The sequence below is a fragment of the Crinia signifera genome, chromosome 1, assembly GCF_055691185.1.
Source record: "Crinia signifera chromosome 1, ASM5569118v1, whole genome shotgun sequence".
NCBI lineage: Eukaryota > Metazoa > Chordata > Amphibia > Anura > Myobatrachidae > Crinia > Crinia signifera.
In genome coordinates this window covers 372543204-372570763 of record NC_139217.1, presented here as the reverse complement: position 1 = coordinate 372570763, position 27560 = coordinate 372543204, and the positions used below count along the sequence as shown (strand labels likewise).

General features: G+C 48.5%; 1 protein-coding gene across 1 annotated transcript in view; it reads right to left on the bottom strand.

Moving 5' to 3' along the window:
- Positions 1-27560, bottom strand: part of LOC146010509 (piwi-like protein 1) — a 187223-nt gene that overhangs the window by 93839 nt on the left and 65824 nt on the right. The window contains exons 8-9 of the mRNA XM_083151290.1: positions 6093-6290; positions 3634-3745 (exon numbers count right to left, since the gene is read on the bottom strand). Of these exons, the coding sequence (XP_083007416.1) occupies positions 3634-3745; positions 6093-6290 (310 nt within the window). The remainder of the gene's footprint in view (positions 1-3633; positions 3746-6092; positions 6291-27560) is intronic.

The following is a 27560-nucleotide window of genomic DNA, read 5'->3' as shown; positions in this document are numbered from 1 at the left end:
TTGATGTAGAGCTCCTATGAGCAGTGTCACCGGGGTGGTCTGATGGGTGATTTGTCCACTACGAATTCGACTCCCATCCACTGCAGTGAGGACCAGCGAGTGATCCAGGGGTTGCACAGGCAGGGCATGTTGGGTAACAAAAGAAGAAGAAAGGAAGTTTCCCGCTGCTCCAGAGTCCAATAGGGCCTGAACTCTTTTTCTCCCTTGGGGACACACAAGGGTAACCGGAATGGTGGAATCAGAAGAAGAGGGAGATGGAAGCAAAACTCCTAATCGGACCTCCCTCGGGGAGATTAGGAGCGGTCGTTTCCCGGCCGCAGCGGGCAGGAAGCCAATAAGTGAGCTGAGGAGCCACAGTACATGCATAGATTCTCTCGCCGTCTTCGGGACTTCTCTTCGAGAGAGAGACGGGAGCGGTTGATTTGCATGGGCTCATCTGTTGACACCGCAGGAGGCGGGGTTGGTTTGGAGGCTGGTGCGACATTGGAAGGAAATCGAGGGCGAAGGCGATCAGAGCGATTCCTCTCAAGTTGGCGTTCTTGGAGTCGCAGATCGACTTTGTTACATAATGAAATGAGTTCAGCCAGGGTGGAAGGAGAATCGCGAGTTGCTAACTCGTCCTTGATGCGCCCGGCTAGGCCGTTCCAGAAGGCAGAAACGAGAGCCTCTTCGTTCCATCTGAGTTCGGAAGCCAGGGTTTGAAATTGTACGACATATTGTCCCACTGGGCGACTGCCCTGACGAATCCTTAGAATCTCCGTGGCTGCGGAGGACACTCTGCCAGGCTCGTCGAAGATGCGACGGAAGGAGGCCACAAATTCTTCATAGTTATTGAGGATGGGATCCGCACGCTCCCAAAGGGGGGACACCCACTCCAGGGCTGGACCCGCCAGTAGGGACACGATGTAAGCCACCCGAGTCTTGGGAGAGGGGAAATTGGAAGGCTGGAGGGTAAAATGGACGTCACATTGATTCAGGAATCCTCGACACCCCCTCGGGGACCCGTCATATTTACTGGGGGTTGACAGGTGTAGCTGGTGAGGAGCAGCTGGCCCAGGGGGAGCAGCAGGGGCCGAAGCTCCGGAGGTTGGTGCTGCTGAAACTGAGGGAGCCGCCTGAGGTGATGACAAGGTCTGGAGAAATTGAGCCACTTGACGCTGGGTAGTCTCTACTTGTTCCAATCGAGCCATGATGCCTTGAAGAACATCCGTCATGGAGGCCTGTGCTTCACCCGATTCCATCGGGTCAGTGCAAACTGTCACGGCTAAAGGGCTGGATGGAGTCGTGTGGTGCACAGGAACCGGAGACGGACCAGGAGGAGTAGGATTGAAACGTGCAGGTTTAATAACGGATTTCATAAATGATAAACTTCACTCAAATACTTCTTTAAGTGACAGTTGGAATAAATTAAATAGAGTCCAGCACAATACTAATAACGGGCAGGGAAATCTGGAAACGTATACTTGGTGAGCCAGAGTACATAGATGAGGATCCGGAAGGAGGTTGATTTGATGACAGAAGAAATGGATCCGGATGACTGAAAGATGATGGAATGAATGAGTTGTATGAAGGAGGACAGCGGGAAGCTGTGCAGGGTAATTCTGGGACACAAGCAGGAACAAGCACTAGGTAGGACTTGCAGCATTGGTGTCAGGAGAAAACTTCCTTGTAGCAAGATGCAGGGAGCAAGGCACCAGAGTCAGGAGAGAAAGAGCCAGGATCCGGGAATCAGCTAGGAGTTGTGAATGACTCCAAAGACTCATTGCACTGACACTGAACAGCCTAGGCAGATCCCCTATATCCCCAGGGGATGGCTGCCATTGGCTGTCAGCACAGGATGAGGAGGGAACCTCCACTCTGGGCCAATCTGTCTCCTGCCCTCAACCAAGATGGCGACGCCGGCCTCCCGGCACCACTACTGCTGCCATCCCTACCCAGAGCTGCCGCTACCCGCACACCGCAGACTGGAGCCTGCACGCGCTAGCCGGCGGCGGGCGCGGACGGGTGAGTACTGTACCCGCCGCGCTCCGTCGCGGCTACGTGTGACACTGTGGGACTGGTATTACACTTCTGCCTCCCCCGTATACTCAGTTCAAGGTGAAAATGGCATTGAGTCAGATCCTGCAGGCTATCGCCTCCGCTACAGACAGACTCATCAACAAACTCGATACTCTGCAGCAGGTTATGGGTCACATTCCCTACATTGATGCTCCTTCTGCTGTAGTGAAAGAAGTTATTCTACCTACCCGCTCTGCCACTGCAAGCTACATGGCTTACACTTCTCTAGATACCTATGAAAAACACCCACGAGATCCTGCTTCATTTATCAAAAACAAGCCTGAAATCCTGTTTTATTCTTCTATGTTTGCTACTGCTTGCCCAGGACTGCCCCACTCTCCTACACTGTACTTGACAACGGCCTGGAATTGCATGCACTCCTATTATGGAACTTATCCTACTTTTACTTCTGCTGATGGAGAAGATCCTGATCCTACAATCCTGTTCTCTCCTGGTCTGGAAAAATGGCCAGACTGATGCTGTGTGTCACATTATAATTTCAGATATCTCTTGATGTTTACTATGTAATCTCCAACTTTTTCTCTTTCCCAGTAGATACTTTTTTCTATTTAGCGTTGTAAGCTTATAGCCCTCAGTATATCTCCGCTGAATAATACCCTGCTAAATTTATACTTTTGGGGGGGTGGGGGGGATAGCTCTTATAGTTAGTAAGTGTAGACTAGTGGGTTTAGAAAGGGGAATGTTAGGTTTAGGGCTCCAGGTATTCCCAAGTTGGGGGTGGGACATACAGGGTGGGGGGCTTATTGGGGGGTTGATTTGGGTCCTTCTGGGTATATATTTTTTTCTTTTTCTGTTCCTTACTTATTCAGGCAGTAACTGGCTCCGGTAGCAATCTCCTTATCTATTCCTGCTGACGTGTATATTTTCTTGTGCTCGTGTGGCGCCTACGGGCACTTGAGATGTCATATCTTTAGGTTAGAAATACGATAAACCTTATATTTACCTTATAATCTGTATACTCTGCCGGACCACTACGAAGACATTGTATTATAAGCCAACTGTGCCTGCCGAATATGTATGTATTTTTTTTTTTTTTTTTGGGGATATGTTTATGTTTAATCTGCAAAACTCAATAAAAACTATTGAATTTAAAAAAAAAAAGTTGACAGAGGTATCAGCGACCTATGGTGTCACACCTGAAATTTAAAACAATATATTTAAAATATATTGGTATCTTTTGTTGTCAGCTATTACATACTACAGCAAAACCCATGTGTCAGGGCACGTCTTGGATTTTCAAAATACTGTTAATAAGCTCCACTAACCTGAATAGTAACAAATAGTGATATTTCTTAACACCATTGTTTTGAAGGGATTCAGGTGAATGATATTACAGTTGGACCGCCCACAACAGATGTAAATCAGGATATGTTGGTCGTTACAGTACATTAGAAAAGTGAATGCCAATTAAATTTTTCAATTATACTTTCTCAGGCACTTCACAGTAATCAGCATTTTTCCAATGTATCGATATATATATATATATATATATATATATATATATATATATATTCATTTATTTTCTGCCTTTGAAAAATAAATTGAAAATCATACTGTTCTGTAGTAATCCATGAAGCTGATTTCACTGCCGTCTGATTTCTTAAATGTTTGCTCTGGAGTAAAATCCCAGTTGAAATCATCAATGCGATAGGTGCGATTATTGTACCTATTATAAAACAATAAAAAAAATGGCAATGTACTGTATTCTTTAGTAAAATATTTTCAAATGTACCTAAAGTATTTAAATATGGCAAAATTCATGGCAAACAAATAAATACTTGCTTATCCTACCCATAGCTGCTAATAGCCGGGTTTTTTGTTTGCCATCAATACAGGGGCCACAAACCAAACGGATTGCATAAATGTGCAGTTAATCACAATCTCGATGAGTGCAACCAGTTCATGGCATGGATGACCTGGGACACATAATAAAATAAACTTCTATGCTTTTGTACTTATTGAGGATAGCAGGCTGACTACAGCCACGACTGAGCTCACTTCACTCACAACATACTACTCCTGGCTTCTTAATCTGGCTATTCAGCTGTGATATCGCCATTCCTACATCTGCTAAAACTTTAAAAATCACTGTTAAATCTTGATATGCACTGTCAGTTTTGAAAATGCTCAGCTGTACCTCTAATGCCTCCACCTTTCCTGCTCTTCCATTGATAGTAGGTGTCCCCCAACACTTTCTTCTTGGTCCTCTTCTCTATCTCTACATGTCCTCTCTGGGTGAGCTCCTCCTCACTCAACTTTTACTATAACATCTATGCTGGTAATACGTAAATCTACCTCTCCTTTCCTGATCTCTCTCCCTCTATCCTCACTCATATCTCCAACTGTCTCTCTGCTGTCTACTCTTGGATGACCCAGTGTGTTTTTTTAGACTTAAAGTATGAAAGACTAAGCTTACCTCTTCTGACCCTCCAGCATATAAAACCTGAACATCTCTCATCTTAAACTTATGGTTATGATCACTTCTTTCCCTTCTGTGTCACCCCTGTCTGTCTAACCCTCCCCTTTAGAATGTAAGCTCTCACGAGCAGGGCCATCTCTCCTCATATGCCTTTCTTAGAATATACAAACCTCTGCCACCCTGATGATTGCTTCAGTGTCCTGTCCCCTGATGCAACTATCCATATTAACAATGTACTTGTCCTAAACTTGTCCTTGTACTGTAATTCATTATCTGTTTTTGCTCATTTGTGTATTGTTAGGCGCTGCAGAACTTTTGTGGCGCCATATAAATAAATGATAATAATAATAATTGTATCATTTTCTTTTTACACAGAATGAATTCATTAAGAACACAGATCATGTGAACATATGGGACTATCTACATTTAATCTTTACATGTTTTTCATGGTGTTTAAAATGTAAGATACCTATTAAAACATAAATGTAGAAAATTTAAATATGCCAGTGTCTTCTATGGCTAAATTGTAAAATATTTTATGACTTCAAAACAAACTTGTAATTTGGTGTAAGAAACAGGCCTATGGTAGATATATTAGGCATTGGTCCTGCCTTTTTTTCTGTGCATTTCCAGCAGTTCTGTCATTGGCATATTTACAAGGTGTCTGTTTTTTAAATCTGCTGCAAACCCATCCAATTAACAGACATGACACTTGCAGCTAAGTTGGTGTGAAGCACTGCATAGATCACTATGCTCCATGCAGGCTGTGTTGTTTTAAAAGATATAAGGTGTAACCTACTCTGAGCCAATGAGCCTAGACTTATATTGAAAAATAGGGTGAAATAGCATCTGACCTTCCTATTTTCCAATAACCAGCACAAGGCTGAATAATTAATTGCAGTGGGATCACCCTGGCTTAACGGAAGCCAGACGCAAACTGGTCGGCCCTGGGCTGGAATTCCTGAGAAAGGCGATTCTTCAATATAGTTTGGAGGGTTGGACCCTGACTGGGGACACCACTGTCTGCTGTATTCAGCAAGGCAGCACTCACATATAGGAGACTATTCTGGTTGACATTCGCAGCTTGCACGAGGGGAGGAAATCTCCAAACATTGAATGATTTCTACAGTGCTCACAGATGCAAGACACCTCCCTAGATTCCTACATTTACGAGCACCATGTGTGGGAAGTCGGCGGACAGCTGACATCCGCTGCCCACTCTCCGCACCATCGGGAAATTACCATGGGAACGCCCATGAAATGCTGGGAGTGGCCCATCCCCGCCACCCCACGCCCGCACTGCTAGTTGTGAACGGGACAGCGAACAAGCAGTTCGCAGCACCCACTTGCACCAAGTGGCTGCACATGTGCATAAATGTATATGCGCATGCGCACTCGCTCCCCATCGCTCCCATGCACAAACTCGCAGGGGAGCGCGAGGACCAGAATAAGGTCCATTATCTAAAGACTTCTGAAGATTAAGTAATAATTAAGAAATGCATCAACAATAATAGACAACCTGATGTAATATACTTGAAATGCTAGTGATCTCATAAAGTACACATTATATTTTGTTGTAGTGTTTGAAACTTACTTGGTAAGAACGATTTGACCAATCAGTTCTTTACTGCACTCATTATGAAAGTTATGTGGTCCAACTCTTGAGTACAAGTTGTACATTACATCCAGAACAGTTTCACTACGGAGAACTTTATGGCTGACATCAATGCAAAGCATAATATTAGCCTCATACTGCAAGATGGAAGTGGTGAAGCCTGGCCAAATTGTTAAACTGTACAGAAAAAAAAAAAAAAGAATTAATACATACAGTAGTTTAAATACAAATGAATGTTAATGAAACGGATGGTGCCTAAACATCTAGTCCTCAATACGACATGCAGTGAGAGAAGAGAGCAGCCAGTTTCCTCAACTTTAACATTGGAGATATTTATTTTTTGCTAAGGATGGGTCTAATTGAGTGTCACATGCAGATTAGCAGATTGCCAAAGAGAGGTTTCGGTACTTATGTAGTATCTGGGCTGCCGATTTCTAAATCGGGTACATCGCATCGCATGCGACCATCGGATGCGATGCGATGCCCCGATTTTTTCCATAGGAATCAATGTTAAAATGGACTGAGTCCATTTTAACATGGAATTCAATGGGAAAAAGGGGTCCTTTTCATACCCCTACTATCCAAGTGGGCATGGAGTTGGATATAAACCTGTGGCGAGCGTAGCGAGCCACCGAGCCCGAAGCGTGGCGAGCGTAGCGAGCCCCGCGAGGGGACACAGAATACCGTCCCCTCGCGGGGCTCGCTTCGCTCGCCACGCTTCGCTCGCCACGGGCTCGGTGGCTCGCTACGCTCGCCACAGGTTTATATCCGACTTCATGCCCACTTGGATAGTAGGGGTATGAAAAGGACCCCTTTTTCCCATTGAATTCCATGTTAAAATGGACTCAGTCCATTTTAACATTGATTCCTAAGGAAAAATCGGGTCATCGCATACGATGGTCGCATGCGATGCGATGCGATATCGCATCGCATCTGATTGTATGCCTTAACTTAAGGCATACAATCAAAAAATCGGCAGCCCAGATACTACATAAGTACCAAGGTTTCTTGCACACACACTATAGCACAAGTGCGAGACCTGAAACTGCGGTTACATTCAGGAAAAAAGACCACATTGTAAGGTTCGGCTGTGTGTTTGTGTGGCGGGAGGGGGGCGTGGGGTGGCAGCAGATAGTCACACCCATGGGAATGCACAGCGTTTCATGGGCGTTCCTATAAGAAACCGCCCAGTGGCGTGGGCACCAGGGCGGGCAGCTGACATCACCGGTCATATCGTTTAGCACACTGCGCTGCTCAGCACACACACACAGCAATGTGTAGTACTGTGTGTTGAGCGAGCTGTCAGCGCTCTGATGAGAGAACACTGGCGATGACGATATTTATGGTCCCTGCTCATTCTTCATTCGGCCAGGCCGTGCACCACTATCGCTGGCCCCTACACGCACAGAGATGAAGGGTCATTTTCTAAGCGATCAAAATAATAAAAATCACTATATGTGTAGGGCCCCATTACAGAGTGCAACATAACACAACAGCTTAGAAACATTGATTTAATAATAATTGATCTAGACCAGGTAGAAAAAGTCAGACATACAAAAAATAAGGGCCACTGAGCCAATAGAAAAAATATATACTATTAAAATCATACAGGAAGCAGCCACAATATTTAATACACAAAGTTTCTTTCTTTATTCGCTAACTATATATATTTTATATTTCTCAGAGATTACTAATACATTTTAAATGATATAAAGGTTTTAATTTAGGATCTTTAGTTACCCCACGCTATTGCTTGTCTCACACACGTATTGCCCCCATACACTACGTGATTTGGGCCCGATTTCACCCGATTCTGGAGTATCGGGACGAGAAATAGGGTGAAATTGCCCAAATCGCGTAGGGTACAACATCGGATCTGATCCGATGCGCAGTCCCATGCGCATCGGATCAGATCTGAAGGTCGGACGGTCTGCACATAAGATAAATCTTATGTGCAGCCGGCAGGGAGCAGGTCCGGGGGGAGCGGGGCCAGAGACCGGAAAGCAGGGTTCGGTCCGGGAGATCTGCAGGAGGGGTAGTGGGCTAGTGGCAGGCGGGGAGCGGGGACCACAGAGCAGAGTCCAGCTTAGCCTCGGGAGAATAGAAAAAAAATCCTATTCAAAAGACTGGGCGCCCAGTCTTTTGAATAGGATTTGTTTTCTATTCGCTCGCCGCGGGGACCGGACTCTGTTCTGCGGTCCCCGCCTGCAGCAAGCCCAATACCCCTCCTGCAGCTGAACCGGACCCTGCACCTGCCACCAACCCGCCTGCAGCTCCCCCCAGACCCTGCTCTCCTGCAGCTCCCCCGGGTTTACATGTGATAAATCAATTCAATTTATCACATGTGAAAAATGGCACATCAAGCGCCAAATCTTATCAGGAGCTGCCGGGGGAGCTCAGGGGAAGTCGGGGCCGACGTTAGGCATGGACAAGTTGGCCTAATGTATGGGGGCCATAACACTTTTTGTGGAACTCTATCCAATTATCCCAGATAAGCAGCACTTGTCACAATATAACCAGGATTTTGTTTTGCCTGTCTCAGACAGAAGCCGCAAAATACACAAAAGCAGCCCCGTTTTTGCTGCAGTTTCATTGATCCGGTGTGTAACCAAGAGAAACATTTTTTTATCGGGCCAATAAAAATACATTGGTAAACCATCAGAAAAAAAATAAGGTGTGAGGCTATAAAGTCCATGTCAGGATGACCTCACCAGGAGAAAGACTTCCTGATGGAGTTGGGGAGTAGTGTGATAACTTATATAGTCCCCCACCCATTTATCCACCCTGGAAATTAATACAGCCGATTCCGGAACCCAACACCCCAGAGGACAACAGAACCTGTCTGAAACGTATTAGGTGCTTGTTGCTGCTAAGACGGTTGAACCACGTGAGGATCTAGTGCACTTCTTTCCCCCTTTCCAAAGGGGTCTGCTTCATATATGTCTTCAACTCAGTCCGGGTGAAAGAGAAGCATGTTATGGTGAGTTAGAATACTGAAAAAGGTGAGTTTGAACACAGTCTAAATTTTCATATTCTGTTTTATTGTAATATATTCATCTTCTTTCTATCCTATTGTAACCTGTTGCTCAATTTTGACATTTAAATTCATTGTATCTATATTTTTCCAACATTGTATGTCATTTTTACTCATTCACTATTATTTTCTCTTATCTTTGCCACACATTTATCGCACCCTGTTTCCCTCTTCACGCCTGCTCACATTTGCCTCACTTCTGACCTTCTCTGTTCCCTTCATCCTCTCACTTGTTGTTGTTTCATACTTAATTGGATTACTCAATCAACCTGATTTTACCCACTGGTCTCCTCTCTGACAGTAGTTCCTTGCCTGTTACCTTCTCTCTCACTCTGTTTTCTACCAAATTTACTACAGACGCTGTCTGTCCTCCCAAATCCCTTTGTCTGCTTTCACTAACCTACCCTCTCACCTTCGGTTCCTCATGGCTGTTAATCTCTCAACTTCACTTTCTCCAACTGCTCCTCCCCCCTCCCATCCCATACCTATCCTGACCACTCGCCCCCGCACCCCCACCCCCACCCTCCCAATGACCCCCCCTCGCTTCTGCAATCCCAAAAACCTTATCCACATAAATACACAACCCACCCCCCCTCTTTCCTGTGCACTATGGAACGCCAGATCCATCTGCAACAAACTCCCTGCCATCCATGACCTATTCATCTCTAGAGCATTCCACCTCCTTGCTATCACCGAGACCTGGCTCTCCACCTCTGATTCTGTCTCTCCAGCTGCTCTCTCCCACGGTGGCCTCTCTTTCTCTCACACTCCCAGGCCTGACGGTCGCCAAGGTGGCAGTGTGGGTTTTCTCCTCTCAGCCTCATGCACCCACAGTGTCATTCACCCTGAACCCTCTCTCCTTTTCTCCTCCTTTGAGTCTCACTCTATCCGTCTATACTACCCCTACCACCTCCGTGTCGCTGTAATCTACCGCCCCCCTGGCCCTATCTCCCAATTTCTTGACAACTTCGCCGCCTGGCTTCCACACTTCCTCTCCTCTGACCTGCCATCTGTCATTCTTGGTGACTTTAACATCCCCTTGGATAACCCCGCTGATCCTGGCACCTCCAAACTCCTCTCTCTCTGCTCCTCTCTTGGCCTATCTCAGTGGACTACCTCTCCCACCCACATCCAAGGACACTCCCTCGATCTCGTCTTCTCTCGCTCTTGTTCCCTTACTGACTACACTATCTCAGCTTTTCCTCTTTCTGACCATCACCTCATCTCCTTCTCCCTCACTGCTTCCCCCTCTCCCACCCCCCCCTCCCAAGCGCATTGTCTCACGGCATAACGTCAACACACTTGATCTTGCTGCCTTCTCAAACACGCTGTGTCCTCTTCTCGCCCCAATCGCCCTCATGTCCTGCCCGAACCTCGCTGCCTCCCTCTATAATGACACCCTATCTTCGGCATTGGACTCTGCCTGCCCTCCCTCCTCTATCCCCCTTCGATGCTCCAACCCCCAACCGTGGCACTCACCTATCACCCGATTCCTTAAAAAGTGCTCTCGCACTGCTGAGCGCTTCTGGAAGAAATCACGCTCCCTTGCGGATTATCTCCATTTCAAATTCATTCTTTCCTCCTTCAGCTCTGCCCTTGCTCTGGCCAAGGAATCCTACTTTAAGTCCCTCATCCTTTCCCAATCATCCAATCCCCGCAGGCTCTTCGCCACCTTCAACTCCTTGCTCTCCCCCCCTCCTCCAGCTCTTCCGTCCTCCATCGTAGCCGCTGATTTTGCTACCTACTTTTCAACCAAAATCTCCTCTCTCAGGACTGCCATCACTGCTGCCATGACCTCACCCTCTCCCTCCTCCCCTCCTACATCTCCACTCCCCTCCTTCCAACCCCTGTCCTCATTTTACCCCACCACTGCTGCTGAAGTCCACTCTATCCTTCAATCCGCTTCTCCCTCCACCTGCCCGCTTGATCCTATCCCCTCCAATATTATCCGTCGTCTCAGTCCATCAGTCTGCTCTCACCTGGCTCACCTCTTTAATCTTTCCCTATCCTCTGGGATCTTCCCTTCCTCCTTCAAACACGCTCTTGTCTCCCCAATTCTCAAAAAAACAAATCTGGACCCCAACTCTCCATCCAACTACAGGCCCATCTCCCTCCTCCCTTTTGCCTCCAAACTCCTAGAACGTCTGACCTATAATCGTCTCCTAAGCCACCTTACTGCTAACTCCATTCTAGACCCCCTCCAATCCGGGTTCCGCCCTTTACATTCCACTGAAACTGCCCTGACCAAAGTCACTAACGATCTACTATCGGCTAAATCCAAAGGCCTCTTCTCTATCCTCATCCAGCTTAATCTGTCGGCTGCCTTTGACACTGTTGACCACCCTCTCCTGCTCAACACCCTCCGCTCCTTTGGCATCACTGGCACGGTCTTCTCCTGGTTCACCTCATACCTCTCCGATCGCTCCTTCTCCGTCTCCACTCCGAGCTCCTCCTCTCCTACTACCCCCCAGCCAGTCGGTGTTCCCCAAGGGTCAGTCCTTGGCCCTCTCCTCTTCTCCCTCTACACCACCTCTCTGGGCACCCTCATCAGCTCCTATGGTTTTCATTACCACCTTTATGCTGATGATACCCTAATCTATCTCTCCTCCCCCGACTTATCCCCATCACTTCTGTCCAAGGTCTCCGAATGCCTCACGGCCATCTCAGCCTGGATGACCCAACGCTTCCTGAAACTAAACATGGCTAAAACTGAACTTCTAATCTTCCATCCCCCGAACATCCCCTCTTCTCCCACTATCTCCATCAGCATTGGTGAAACCGAGATCACGTCCACCGACCAAACGCGCTGCCTCGGTGTCATCATTGACTCCTCCCTCTCTTTCACCCCCCACATTCGTGCTCTCTCACAGTCTTGCCGCTTTCACCTACGCAACATCTCACGCATCAAACCATTCCTCTCCACTGACGCGACCAAAATTCTCATTCACTCTCTTGTCATCTCCCGCCTTGACTACTGCAACATCCTTCTCTCTGGGCTACCTCTCACCCGCCTCGCACCTCTCCAATCCATTCTTAACGCTGCTGCTAGGCTCATCTTCCTCTCCCGCCGCTCTACCTCCGCCTCCCCCCTCTGTTTATCTCTTCACTGGCTCCCCATTCCTTTCCGAGTTCTCTTTAAACTCCTCACCACCACCTACAAGGCTCTCTCCTCCTCCACAGTTTCCTACCTCTCTTCACTGATCTCTATCCACACTCCCTCCCGTCCTCTTCGCTCCATCGCTGACCGCCGACTGACCTCTCACCTAATCACCTCCTCCCACTCCCGTGTCCAAGATTTCTCTCGCGCTGCCCCCCTGCACTGGAACAACCTCCCGCCACCCATCAGGCTATCTGATTCCCTTACCTCCTTCAAGCGCTCCCTCAAAACCCACTTTTTTCGACTAGCCTATCCCTCCTCCTAACCTCTTTTGATCCTCCTATCCTGCCTCCGTTCCCCTCCGTTCCTACTTATCCTATTGTATTTCGTTCGTCCACCCACCTATTTTTAGTATGTTAACTCTTATGAGCAGGGCCCTCCTTCCTCACGTACTCACCCTACCTCATTACCTCACCTGTGCTCCTGTCCTGTTCTTCCCTTCCTCTACTTCATCTTCGGTCTCCTTGACTATTTTGACACCTACTTCTGAACTGATGCTGATTTTAGTTCTACCAGCTATACCCCTATTTATACTGTATCTTTCTACACACCCTGTACGTTACCTTGTAATTTGTTTTTTTTTTTGTTTGCTATGTACGGCGCTGCGGACACTTTGTGGCGCCTTATAAATAAACGTACTACTACTACTACTACTATGCAGTAGTTTACTGGCCCCACTTGCGAACACCGTCCATCGGTTTTAAATATTTGTGGTTTATTCTATGTAATATGTCAAAAAATACCATTTTCTAATGAAGGATTGGAGATGTTTTGATTACTGCAATTGAATAAGGACTATTGCTCAAAGATACCTTTATGTGAACATAGGGAGTGTTCCCAAGGAAAGAGGCCCATAGAGAACACCTGACATTGAAAATCAACCTTTGTCAAACAGCTCCGATGTGATCCCACTATGTGTTGAGTGTTTTGGATTTGAGGGATTGGTACCCCTGTGTGGATCCTAGGCTGGTTTGAGGGCACACAATAGAACAAATAGGAGCGCAGACTGTTTAAATTATTCCTCACTGCAGCCGTTCAGAAAGGGGGTACCACTCCCCCTTTAGATATACCAAAAAGAAATAAACACAATTTTTGAAAAGCGCTGTGTGGAATAACGATATAATTTATTAAAAATACTTTCATAATAATAATATCACAAAGCCGGCAACAAGGACAAGACAAACAACATTTAAAAAATATTATTCCCAACTCCCGGTTTGTCAATCATTACATGCATGTCTTCCTCAAGGATTGTAACTTATTTGGCCAGTTAGTAGTTTTAGTTCTTAGCTCTACAGTCCTCACCTATGTGCACATAGAATAAATTTTATACTTAAGCGTTTTTGAATATGCGGTGAGGATTCTGGGCTCCAGGCTTCTAGCGTGCTGGCCTGACAGCTGGTACAGTCCAGAATATGCGGTATTTGCCTGGCACCTTTTTTAGCTGGATCTCTTTGATTAGAGCGGCAGCCGAGCGTGATCCCCTTCACTCCTCCCTCTACGCATTTCTCCGCCTTTGTATCATCAGCAGCTTCCTCAGGAGAAAGGACATACCTGGGCAGGCTGCCAAATATATTTTCTTGTTACTGTGGAACCCAACACTCTGCCCACCGGAGAATGTGAGTTACGTAGTTCATGGCTCGCAAACTGGAGTGTTGTCTGATTGAAGTCGAACTGACGGACCCTGAGGACAATCCTGGAGCTGAAAATATGCATTCTCTATGGCTCGAAGTTTGAGAATGTTGATAGGTAGTGTCAGAAAAATAAACTGTGAAGTCAGCTTTGCTTTTCAACCCTGGTCTGGCTTTACTGACATTGAGCATATATATATATATATATATATATATATATATATATATATATATATATATATATATATATATATATATATATATATATATATATATATATATATATAGCAATGGAGGCACGGCACTCCCAGCAACTCGTATCCTGGGCGGTTCCTTCACAACCAAGATTTTGGATAATACACCAACGCCGGTGCGGCACTCACAGCTCAAATAACAGACAAATAGGGTGATCAACGTTTCAATTTTATGAAAAAAATTTTCATCAGGATAACAGTGCAGTACAACATAACAGTTTAAATAGCAAAGCACATCTAAGGTGAGTTGGACGGTTGCGGGCGTGATCAAACCACCTCCCCTTCCGCTGGTAATTAGATGACGTCATTCAAGCAAGATGTAAAGGTAAAGTGATGTCAACTTGGTCAGGGAGATACCCTACTTACCCTACTCACAAATGCTCCGCTACAGATAAATTAACAATGACTTTGAGAATTGTATGAGACAAATTGACGAACTTATTTTAAAATTGATTGCCAGTGGTTACAAAAAACAGGATCTCCTAAACTGTAAACAGTAAAATTAGACAGGCTCTCATTATTGACAGCTAAAAGTAAAGACGCATCCTTTGATACTGTGATCCCATGGGTAAACAGATATAATAATTGTTCAATTGACGTCAATAAATCCATCAAAGCGCACTGGTCTATTATACAGAGCGACAAAAAATGAGATTTATGTCTTACCTGGTAAATCTCTTTCTTCGAGGACATCAGGGGCCACAGCTTTACTTTGGGTAATAGGAGTGGGAGTGAGCTCCAGCACCCTAGAGGATAACTTTAACTGCCTCCCAGGCAGTCAGGCTCCTCCCCTCCTATACCCCGCCTCCGGGCCACGGACCTCAGTTTTTTAACAAGCCATGGCAGGAGACAGGAGAGAAGGAAGAGAAGCACCACACAGAGACACATTCTGAAACATGTTAGTACCCTCAACAGAGGAGTAATATATATAACCAGTGAAACGTAACTTGTAACGTAACTGAAGCAGGCGCGGCAGGGAGGGATCCCTGTGGCCCCTGATGTCCTCGAAGAAAGAGATTTACCAGGTAAGACATAAATCTCATTTTCTCCTTCGGGAGACATCAGGGGCCACAGCTTTACTTTGGGACGTCCTAAAGCAGCCACCTATGGGTGGGGACGCGCCTGCGCCGCAGCCAACACGCTCTGCCCGAAGGCAGAGTCCTGGGAGGCAAATGTATCAAAAGCGTAAAAACGCACAAAAGTAGCAGCTGACGACCATGTCGCAGCTCTGCAAACTTGCTCAGCTGTAGCACCGCCCCGAACAGCCCAAGACGCTCCCACAGACCTAGTGGAATGTGCCCGGATACCAGCCGGAACCGGGAGAGAGGCACCCAGGTATGCCTGCCGGATGACAGAACGAAGCCAGCGGGCAATAGTCTGTTTAGTGGCCGGCCATCCCCTCTTTTGAAAGCCATACAGCACAAAGAGGGAGTCCGTCTTGCGAAAGGACCGGGAGCGGCGCACATAGATGCGCAGCGCCCGTACAACATCCAAGGATGATTGATCCAAAGATGCATCTGGCCCTTGAAAGGCCGGAACCACGATTTCCTGGTTAACGTGGAAACTGGACACCACTTTTGGTAAGTGAGAAGGGACAGTACGAAGAACCGCCCGGTCATTGTGTAAGACCAGGAAGGGGGACTTACAAGACAGGGCAGACAGATCGGACACCCTCCGAGCTGATGCTATTGCCAATAAGAAAACTGTTTTCCAGGTGAGCCAACACAGGTCCACTGACCGCAAAGGCTCAAACGGTGGTTTCTGGAGTGCAGATAGCACAAGGGAAAGGTCCCACGGAGCAAACGGGGGGACAAAGGGAGGCTGGATACGCAGAACCCCCTGCATGAATGTGCGGACATCCCGCAACAGTGCTAATCGTCGGCGAAACAAGATGGACAAAGCCGAGACTTGAACCTTCAAGGTAGATAAGCGCAATCCAGCCTCCAGGCCCTTCTGTAAGAAGGATAGAATCCGAGCCAGGCGGTAAGACTTAGGATTGAAGTGGCGAGTCCTACACCAAACGAAGTAAGCCCTCCAAACCCGATGATAAGCTCTCGCAGAGGAAGCCTTTCTTGCTCTAAGCATAGTGGAAATTACTCGAGCATTAAACCCCCTAGATCTCAAGAGGGAGGTCTCAACAGCCACCCCGTCAAAGCCAGACGCCTCAGGTCTGGATGCAGACACGGACCCTGAGAGAGAAGGTCCCGACGCAGAGGCAAGCGGATCGGGGGGGCCACCGACAGAGCCTGGAGGTCTGAGAACCAGACTCGCCTGGGCCAATACGGGGCCACGAGGATCAATGTGCCTCCCTCCGCCTTCAGCTTGCGAATCAGTCACAAGAGGAGGGAGAATGGCGGGAAGGCATACATCAGCCTGAACGGCCACGGAGCGGACAGAGCGTCCACCAAGATGGCGGCCGGGTCGCGGGCCCTGGCTCCGTAAGAGGGAACCTTGTGGTTGTGTTGAGAGGCTATCAAGTCCACCTCGGGTAAGCCCCACCGATGTACCAGCATCTGGAAAACCTCCTGATGGAGGGACCATTCGCCGGCATTCAGTGTTTGACGGCTTAGGTAGTCCGCTTCCCAATTCTGGACTCCTGGAATAAAGACCGCCGATAGAGCTGGAATCTTCTTCTCCGCCCACTGAAAGATGCGGGATGTTTCCATCATTGCCGCGCTGCTGCGGGTGCCACCCTGGTGGTTGATATAAGCCACTGTGGTGGAATTGTCCGACTGGACCTGCACTGGACGACCCCTCAGCCAGGGTTCTGCCAGGCAAAGGGCTCGGAAGACCGCCCTCAGTTCGAGGACATTGATTTGGAGCTTGGCCTCCGATGTAGACCAAAGGCCCTGGAAAGACCTCTGGCAAGTGACCGCTCCCCACCCGCGGAGACTGGCGTCCGTAGTGAGAAGGGTCCACTGATGGATCCAGAATGGGCGTCCCAACGTGAGGTTCTGGTCTAGGAGCCACCACGAAAGAGAGAGACGGGTTGTCGGTGATAAGGTTATCACCTGAGATCGGAGAGAGAGGTAGGATCCCGACCACTTAGAGAAGATCTCCTTCTGAAGGGGGCGGGAATGGAACTGGGCATATTCTGCCATGTCGAAAGTCGACACCATGGAACCCAGTACCTTCATGCAGGCATGTATGGACACCCGTCGAGGATGGAGGAGCCGACGGACTCTGGACTGTAGAATCAGACGACGGTCCTCCGGCAGATAGATCCTCTGATGGATGGTGTCCAACCTGGCCCCTAGGTGAACCATCGACTGTGCCGGAATCAATGAGGACTTGTCCCAATTGATGATCCAGCCGTGTCGCTCCAGAAGTTGTATTACCACCCTCAGGTGGTCCTGGAGAAGTTCTGCAGACGGAGCAAGAATCAACAGGTCGTCCAGATATGGGAGTATCCGGATCCCCTGGTTGCGCAGACTGCTGCCCATTACTGCCATCACCTTTGTGAACACCCGGGGAGCAGTGGATAGACCAAATGGTAGGGCTCGGAACTGGAAATGTTGGTCCAGGATGGCAAAGCGCAGGAACCGCTGGTGTTCTGGGCGAATGGGGATGTGTAAGTACGCATCCTGAATGTCCAGGGATGCCATGAAGTCTCCTGGCTGAAGGGCCAGGACAATGGAGCGCAGAGTCTCCATCCTGAATTTTGGGACCCGTACAAACTTGTTTAGCTTCTTTAGGTTGAGAATGGGCCTGTAGGAACCGTTTGGTTTCCTGACCAAGAAGAGGCTGGCGTAAAACCCCGAACCCCTTTGGGACAAGGGGACGGGTATGATGACCCCTGTTTGAAGCAAACGTTGGACTGCCTGTTCTAGCGCTTTGCGCTTTTCCGGGTCTGATGGAAGACTCGTGGAAAAGAACGATGTTGGTGGGCGATGCCAAAAAGTTAAGGAGTAGCCCCGAGAGACCACCTCCTGAACCCACGCGTCTGTGGTGGATTCCAACCAGATGGGGGAAAACTCCAACAGGCGACCGCCCACCCTGGGGTCCTCCCGGTGGGGGCCCCCCCTGTCATGCAGCGGGCTTGTCCGCCGGCTTTGGGTCAGGGCGTCTTGTGGCCCAGGGACGTCTGCCCCTAGCACGGGAGGATCTGCCTCCCTGGGAAGATCTGGAGGAGAAGGACTGTCCTCTACCACGGCCCTGAAACCGAAAGGACTGAAAGGCCGGCCGGGGCCGTGTAGTCGGGGTGGATGGTAGGAAGGCAGTCTTTGATGCTGCCACCGTAGCCACCATCCTGTCCAGCTCAGGACCAAACAAGAGGGAACCATCGAATGGAAGGGCTTCCAAGGCCCTCTTCGAATCCGTGTCCGCCTTCCAGGAGCGCAACCAAAGTGATCTGCGAGCAGCCACTGCTGAAGCTGACACCCTGGAGGAGAGAGTAGCGGAATCAAGCGCCGCTTCGCCTAAGTAGAGGGCAGCCTGATGTATCAATTCTATAGTCGGCAGAAGGGTATCTGCTGGGGCCCCCTCAGACACCCCTGTTGTGAGGGCAGCGGTCCATTTAGTTAGAGCCATAGCCACCCAGGCTGACGCCAGGGCCGGCCTGCCCGCTGCCCCTGCCGTGGTGTATATCAGCTTCAGGAAGTTTTCCAACTTCCTATCCGCCGTATCCTTAAGAGACGCTGTAGGTATGGGCAACAAGGAGGCTTTAACCAGTTTTGCCACATGAGCGTCTACCCTGGGGGCTGTCTCCCAGGGGATCCTGTCCTCCTGGGGGAGAGGATAGAGGAAGGAGAAACGTTTGTGAATGATAAACTTCCTATTAGGGACCTCCCAAGCTTCCTTAATGACCGAGTCCAGGTTATCGGACTTGGGAAAGCGACTGAAGGAGCGTTTAGGGCGCTTAAAGATAGGGCCCGACTCCGCAGGCGGGTCAGCCTGGTCGTCTACTAGCAGGACCTTCTTAACCGCTGTAATCAGGCCTGGTACATCAAGGCGAGACGGGGGGTCTCTATGAGAAGGGGGGTCCTCTCCAACACAGGCATCCCCTATGTCAGCGGCGACGTCAATGGCGTCATCGACTGCCTCCTCCACATAGTCATCATCATCGACATCGTCTTGCTCCTCCTCCCCCTCATCATCAGTATCCTGCCCGAGGAGGGGGCGGAGTGGCGACGGTCTTCTAACTAAAAGCCTGCGTGTATCTGCGGGCAGTGGACCCTCCCCCTGGGCATCCAATGCTGGGGGGGCTGCACTCGCTGCCGATGAGGACGGCATGGACCGCTGGGGCAGCGCAGCCGAGACTTTATCAACTAGCTGCGCCATCATCTGCACAAGGGATGAGGCCCAAGCAGGCTCCTGAGAGGAGGCCGTAGGCGTGGGCAGCGCCTGCGCATTGTAGCAGCCTGCGCATACGCCGTCCTGTACATAGTCCAGGGGAGATAGGCCCGCATTACAGGCTGTGCATGACAGCAATGCTGGGGCGTCCCCCTTTTTGGACTTGCTCTTCGGCATAACTACTGTAAGTACAGGAGGGCTGAGTACAAAAAGACACCAAATACACTGCAGCAGCTATTGGGTTAATAAGTACACATATACAGCAAGCATACAGAGGCATACAATGCAAATAGAAAGTCAATGGCACTAGGCTCTTGCAGCAGCTATGGCTGACTGGAGCACTCAATAACTGTGACCTGTGTCCCGCAGGAGAGGTACAGGGGGGACTTGCCCAAGCCTCCTGGCAGTGAAAGAGTGGAACCTCGGGTGGCACTGGAGCTTCTCCGTGTCCCTCCTCACGTGCAGCCAGGCAGACAGGAAGGGATGTCAGTGGCGGGAACTCTCTGTGCGCCAAGCACAGTTCCCTGCCTACTGTCCCCGGGGGAGGGGCTGATGTGGGGGGAGCCTCCTCCCCCTGCTAACAAATGGCCCCAGGGAAGGTGTCCACATGCAGCGCTGGTAAAATGGCGGGGATCCGGCGCGCGCCGGGCGGCCCCGCATACCAGCGCTGCTGCCCACAAACTAGTTTCCCTGGTGGTCCAGCGGGACGGGCGGCGAGCCGGCCCACCGCTTGCTAGCACACCCGGCGGTCACCCCTCGCCGGCTGTAGCAGCCATCTCTATGCGCCTCGCTGCGCTATCGCACACGCTCCCGGCGGGGAGCGTGTATTACTCACAGTGCCGTCCCGGTTCTTCTGAAGCGGGCGCCTGTGGTCCCCGGCGTCCGGCTGTGGCTGCAGGCTCCCCAGTGCCCGGGGGCCGCTGCTGGTCCCCACCCGCGGGTGGCGAGGCAGCGCCGGACCCGGGTGTTGGAGCCAGCAGTGCAGGGGTCTATTCAGACCTCCAGCGCTGCTGCTCTGATCAAAAATAATAATAAAAAAAAAAAAAATTAAAGTTATGGCTGCTAAATAGCAGCCCCTCTTTTGGGTGCATCTGGCTCCTGCCAGCACCCTAGAAAAACTGAGGTCCGTGGCCTGGAGGCGGGGTATAGGAGGGGAGGAGCCTGACTGCCTGGGAGGCAGTTAAAGTTATCCTCTAGGGTGCTGGAGCTCACTCCCACTCCTATTACCCAAAGTAAAGCTGTGGCCCCTGATGTCTCCCGAAGGAGAAAATTACCTTTTACAAACAAACAGTTAATGCCATGCTATTCAAGGGGGCAGAATTTAAGAGATCTACTCGTTAAAACGAATGTTACATACCAACTTATTACCCCTGATCCATCATGGCTGGGCCCGACACGTAAAGGGTGCTTTAAATGCACATGCGTGACGTACCAGTTCTTTTTAACGGGGGATACCTTTCATCACCCGCACATAGGACAGGCGTTTAAAATACAACATAATTTCACTTGCACGTCCTCTTTCGTTGTATATCAGATTATTTGTCTGTGTAGCCTACAGTACTGTTATGATCCGCCTCCAGCGGATCGGTGTATATGTGCAATTTACATTTTCTGTTTGTAGCTTGTATGTTTTCCATGGATCTGTACTCCGTGTTTTGTGGATCCAGCTCCCTGGGTTTCTTGCATACCCTGCTTCTTGGGTGTGGCTGCATGCATGGTTATTTAGTTAGGTTCTCAGTTGTTTGTCTATGTTCCTGCTCCAGAGTGTTCCCGGTCCCAGCACCTTGTATCCAGCGTCCTGTGTGCCAGCTTTGTTCGTGCCTCAGTCAGCGTGTTCCTGGTCCCTGGTTGCCTCAGTACCTGCTTTGTCCAGCCTGCATTGTCCTTGCCAGAGCCTGCTGTCAGTCTTCATTAAAGGTAAGTCAGGGGTTCCCTGTATCCTTCACCTAGTTACCACCTTAGTGCATTGTTGCACACGTGGGGTTATTTTTCCCACGCATTGGTAGGCTGGGTGTGTACACCATCTCACCCCACCTTGCCGTGTGTTACACTTCCTGCGGGCCACCTTGTTCCACTCAAGACCAGGCAGCACCGGTCTGGGGCTGGACCTAATTCAGTCCCACAAACGTGGCTGTTATTGGTGAAGTCTAAGCCCGCAGGAGGCTAGCAGAACTGTGGAATCGCGGCAACCGGGTCCACACACCCAGTCCTACCTAACAAGTACATAAGCAAAACGGAATCCAAATTCAAAGAAAGAATGACGATGCATAGGAGCACTATACGCCAAGCACTTAATTCTGGAACAAGTGAACATGTTATAGCAAGACATTTTGTTGAAATAAAGCACCCACTAACTAGTCTGAGATATTGGATAATCTACTGGGTACCCCTCTCTATTAGGGGTGGTAATCGCGGTCTGAAAATGCTACTATGTGAAGCGCGGTGGATACAATGACTTGATGTATTAGCACCGTGCGGATTGTATGAACAAATGTCTTATGCTATCTTTCAATGAACTGCTTGTCGTCTCCATAATTATTGTAAGCTGTACCTCCTTTTATATTTATATATGTGTGTATTTTATCATTGTGATATGTTTATGTTTCTTGTATCACCATAACTACGGTGACATCACTTTACCTTAACGTCTTGCTTGAATGATGTAATCTAATAACCAGCGGAAGGGGAGGTGGTTTGAACATTCCCGCAACCGCCCGACTCACCTTAGATGTGCTTAGCTATTTAAACTGTTATGTTGTACTGCATTGCAATCCTGATGACAATTTTTTTCATAAAATTGAAACGTTGATCATCCTATATGGCATCTAAAGAATCCGTTATTTGAGCTGAGTGCCGCACCAGCATTGGAATATATACACATATATATTATATTATATATAACTCTGACGAAGTTTGGATACGAAATGCATTAGGGCAGGGCTAGTGACGACAGCTTTCCTTGCACCCGGCTTCTCCTGCTCCATCCACGTTCGCCTACACGCTGATACGCTGCTTGTCTTGGTGGCTAGCCGGCAGTCTGTTCGAGATCCAGCGGCGCCTTGGAAGGTGGTAGGAGTTATTGCCTGGGAGTTTTATGTCAAACCTTGTGGTAACCAGCCCACAGCGGTTATCTGCCTGGTACGAGTATTTATTGATCTGTGTACCTGCACTTGTCTGTGTTTTAAAATAAATACGGTTTTACACTATGAGGCGCACCTCTTCTTGTTTTTTAATATATATATATATATATATATATATATATATATATATATATATATAAAAATATATGTATATTTATAATATCTCTTTTTTTTCGAGGATGTCAGGGGCCGCAGGCTTTACAGTGGGTAGTGGAGTGAGAGAGAGCTTCCAGCACCCTAGAGGTTAAACCTCACTGCCTCCAAGGCAGCCAGGCTCCTCCCCTCCTATACCCTGCCTCCACTCCAGGCCAAGGAACAAAACAAGGAGGAGAAGCCGGATCCGGGACTGCAGAGCCAGACGGCGTTCCTCCGGAAGGTAGATCCTATGACCAGCCGTATCTAACCTGGCCCCGAGATGGACCATAGAATGAGCCGGAAGCAGGGAAGACTTGGGCTAATTGATCACCCAGCCGTGACTCTGTAGGAGATGCACCACTACGGCCAAGTGGTTCTGGAGAACATCTGCAGATTGTGCTAGAATTAACAGGTTGTCCAGATACAGTATAATTCAGACCCCCTGGTTCCGCAGACTGCTGGCCATCACGGCCATGACTTTTGTAAACACCCGAGGGGCAGTAGACAGGCAAAAGGGCAGGGCCCGGAACTGACAATGTCTTGCAGGGAAAACCGCAGAAACTGTTGATGTTCTGGCCGGATGGGGATATGCAGATATGCATCCTGTATATCCAGGGAGACCATAAAGTTCCCCAGCTGAAGGGCCAAGACTATAGAGCACAAGGTTTCCATCCTGAACTTTGGGACTTGCGCAAACTTGTTGAGTCATTTCAAGTTGAAGATGGTCAAAAAGGATCCGTTGGGCTTTTTGACAAGAAAAGGACTGCCATAGAACCCGGAACCCCTTTGAGCTAGGGGGATGAGTACAATGACTCTGGACAGAAGCAGCTTTTGAACGGACTGTTCCAAAGCCCTGCGCTTCTCCAGGTCTGATGGGAGGCTCGCGGAAAAGAATGAGCTCAGTGGGCGTCGCAAGAAAGTAATAGTCTCGAGAGACCACATCCTGAACCCAAGCATCTGTTGTAGTTTCTAGCCAGATGGCCGAGAACTCCAACAGATGTCCGTTCATCTTGGGATCCCCTAGATGGGGTCCCACCCCATCATGTGGAGGGTTTGTCCGCTGGCTTAGGATCGGGGTGTCTGGTGGCCCAGGGATGCTTACCCTTGGGTTTGGAGGATCTGGCCACCTGGAGAGATCTAGAGAAGGCAGGAGGCTGCTTAAAAGAAAAGTGACTTTTGGAAAATGGCTGCCCCCATATGAAAGACAGTTTTTTTAAACAGGTTTTCCTATGGGGCAGCCATTTTCCGAAAGTCACTTTTTTTATATAAGCCGCATCCGTCCATACAGTACTGCCGGGATCTGCAACGGGAGGTACCGGCTGCATGGTGTTTCCTTAAACACATTGCGGGGACCGGCAGTTCTTAAACACATTGCGGGGCAGGGATGTTAACCCGCGCGGGGGGGCGGCGGTGGTCTCCAGTGCAATGAATATTTAATGGGCGCTCATTAAATATTCACTGCGCTGAATTTAGGACCTAGCTCATTGGTTGGGTCCTAAATACCGTTTCAGACCCGATTTTGATGCCAAAATACCGGGTCTGAAACGGGTAGGACCCTCCATTTTAACCGTTTTGAAAAACGGTAAAGTGGATCTGCACCTTTCAGACCGCACAGATTACAGTTTTAAAATGGTTAAAAATCGTTTTTTAAGTGCAGTCTGAAAGGGGCATAAGTGTCTTTCACATGCAGTCATTGACGTACAATTATGCTGTCTAAATAGGAATAGAAGGACACTACAGTCAACAGATAGAAGTGTTGCAAAAGATATTATTAACAACAGTACTTTTTCTGCCTCACTTTATATGTTACAACTGAAGCACAACTGCATTATAGTTACAATTTAAATATAATTGCAGAATCAGAGTGTTATACCCCTTTCAGACAGAAAACGAAATTACCAGGTGAAGCAGTTCTACCCGGTAATTTCAGGAATAACACGGGTCCTTTTTCTGTGTGAAAGGGCACACCCGTGTCGTAAATCCTGTGTCTCAGACCCTGGAATTGACCAGGGTCGAGGACATGTGATTTATGACCCGTGTTGACCCTTTCACACAGAAGAAATACCTGTGTTATTTAGCACATTACCGGGTAGAAATTTTCAACCTGTTAATTTGTTCTTCTGTGTGAAGGGGGGTCAGGCTGCTCCCGCCAAAATGACACGGCATTTGAAATGCTGTGTATTTGCTGGGATTTTCAGACTTTTTTGTCTGAAAGGGGTATCAATTTCAGCATTAGCAAGACGCATATTGTGACACAACTAATGAGATATTTTCGCTAGCTCATTAACACTCTAATTTATCCCCTTTTCTTTCCTTCCTACTACACCTGGAGGAGGGGGTAGAGGGAGGGAAAACCGCTTAGGTTTTACCTAACTTCCTGTTAGGTACTTCACAAGCTTCCCTGATGACCTTAGTCAAGTTCTCTGATTTAGGGAATAAAACCAGATTACACCCATCACGGATGAGGACGGCATCACAGGTTGCTGGGGTAGCGCAGCTGAGACTTTATCAACTAGCTGCGCCATCATATGTGCAAGTGATGTGGCCCAAGCAGGCTCCTGTGAAGAGGCCGTAGGCGTGGGCACAGCCTGTGCATCGTAGCAGCACGCACATAAGCCGTCCTGTACATAGTCCTGGGGGGATAGGCCCTCATTACAGGCTGTGCATGACAGCAATGCTGGGGCCTCCGTCCTCTTGGACTTGCCTCTGTTGGACATAATCAGGGAAATACAGGAGGGTTATATGGTACAGCTTGACACCAATTAAACTGACAGGCAGCTAAAGTGTTAATATGGTACACACAATACAGGCAGGCATACAAAGGCATACAATGCAAGAAAAAATGGTACTGAGCTCCTGCAGAAGCTACGGCTGGCTGGAGCACGATACTGTACCCTGTGTCCCGCAGGAGAGGTACAGGGAGGAATTGCCCAAGTCCTGGCAGTGAAGGATTGGAACCCCAGGTGGATGAGAGCCTCTCCGTGTCCCTCCTCACGTGTAGCCAGGCAAACAGGAAGGGGTGTCAGTTGCGGGAACTCTCGGTGCTATGCACAGTTCCCTGCTTACTGTCACCGGGGGAGGGGCTGATAAAAAATGACCCCCAGGCAGTGGTCCACATGCAGTGCTGGTAAAAATGGCAGGGATCCGACGCGTGCCACGCGGCCCCGATTACCGGCGCTGCTGCCCACAAACTGTTACCCTGGTGGTCCAGCCGGTGGCGGGGAGCGCTTTACCTCCTGTGAAGGTCTTTGGTGTCCAGTGGTGGCTGTGGCTCCCCAGTGCCCGGGACCAGCTGCTGTCCCCACCCGCAAGTGTCGCTGCAGCTGCGGACCCGGGTGATAGGGCAGTAGCAGCGCAGGTGTCTTGCTAGACCCCCAGCGCTGCTGCCCTCAGTCAGTGTTAAAAAAAAAAAAAGTAAAATAAAAGTGAAGTTAGGCTGCATAATGCAGCCCCTCTATTAGGTGCGTCTGGCTCCAACCAGAACCTTTAAAAACTAAGTTCCTTAGGCTGGTGGCAGGGTAGAGGAGGAGCCTGGCTGCCTGGGAGGCAGTGAAGTTTTAACCTCTAGGGTGCTAGAAGCTCACTCCCACTCCACTACCCACTGTAAAGCCTGTGGCCACTGACCTGTCCTGATGAAGATGTATTTCTTTATGTATACCATGTAATTACATGTAAGACATGCATTCACTGAGTTGTTTGCATGTCCACTGTGTGTATTGCAGGCTCCTTGATAAAGGTCCGAATTCAAATGGAATGAAACGTCGGGGCAATTATGGTCATACATTGCATTTCCAATCAATGGATATTGTTTGAATAAAATTGAATTTTATCAAAGTGAGCTCTTTTCTACTAGGAGAGTGCCTACTTCTCATTTGAGAAAATCCGGACTACAGTATGGTGTTCATGTTATACATGAGCCCCTTGTAGGCACCCCGCAAGTCACCCCATATGAAGTGCGAGTGCGGCCTTTCACGGAATGTGTGTGTGTATATATATATATATATATATATATATATATATATATATATGTATGTATGTATGTATGTATGTATGTATGTATGTATGTATATATATAAAAGGGGATTTTGTTCTCACCAGTAAATCCATTTATCTGATTCCATAGGTGGAACTGGCATCACAGTGGGGAATAGAGGGAGCATGGGCACTTAAAAAAAATAATAATAATTGTGGTGAGCTCCTCCCCTCTACTTTCCCGCTACGGCAGTCTGAAGAGATGTGCCCTGAGGGAGCTGGAGAGAACAGTCATCCAAGAGGAGGATACACTACACCAAAGATTCACTAATTTGAAATTTGAAAAAAAAAAAGTGAGAACAACAACCATACAAGCCAAACAGGCCAGTAGGAGATAATATACAGAACCCGTGAGTTGGAGACTTAAAACCTCAAGAGAAATCTCCCAAACTATCTAAATGGTAGAAAAAAATGGGTGTGGTATGGGATCCCGACAGTCATTAGGCTGACATCGGGATCCTGACTGCCCGTACTCAGACAGCATGGCGAGCGCAAAAAAGCCCCTTACAGGCTTGCTGCGCTCGCCATGCTGCGGGGTGCTAGGGGTGTCTTACCCCTACACTATTTTTTTCCAGATTATATATCATGTGTGTGCCGGGTTTGATGTAACTTGCCCCAAACATTCCAGAGTTATGGTGGAACATACATACCTACACACAGATATATACATAGATTTATTAGTTAAATGTCAGTCAAAATTACAACTTATTCACTATTTGCTCCTATCTCCAATCTGTCTGCAGAGCTCATTCTGTCCATATCCAGGTCACTG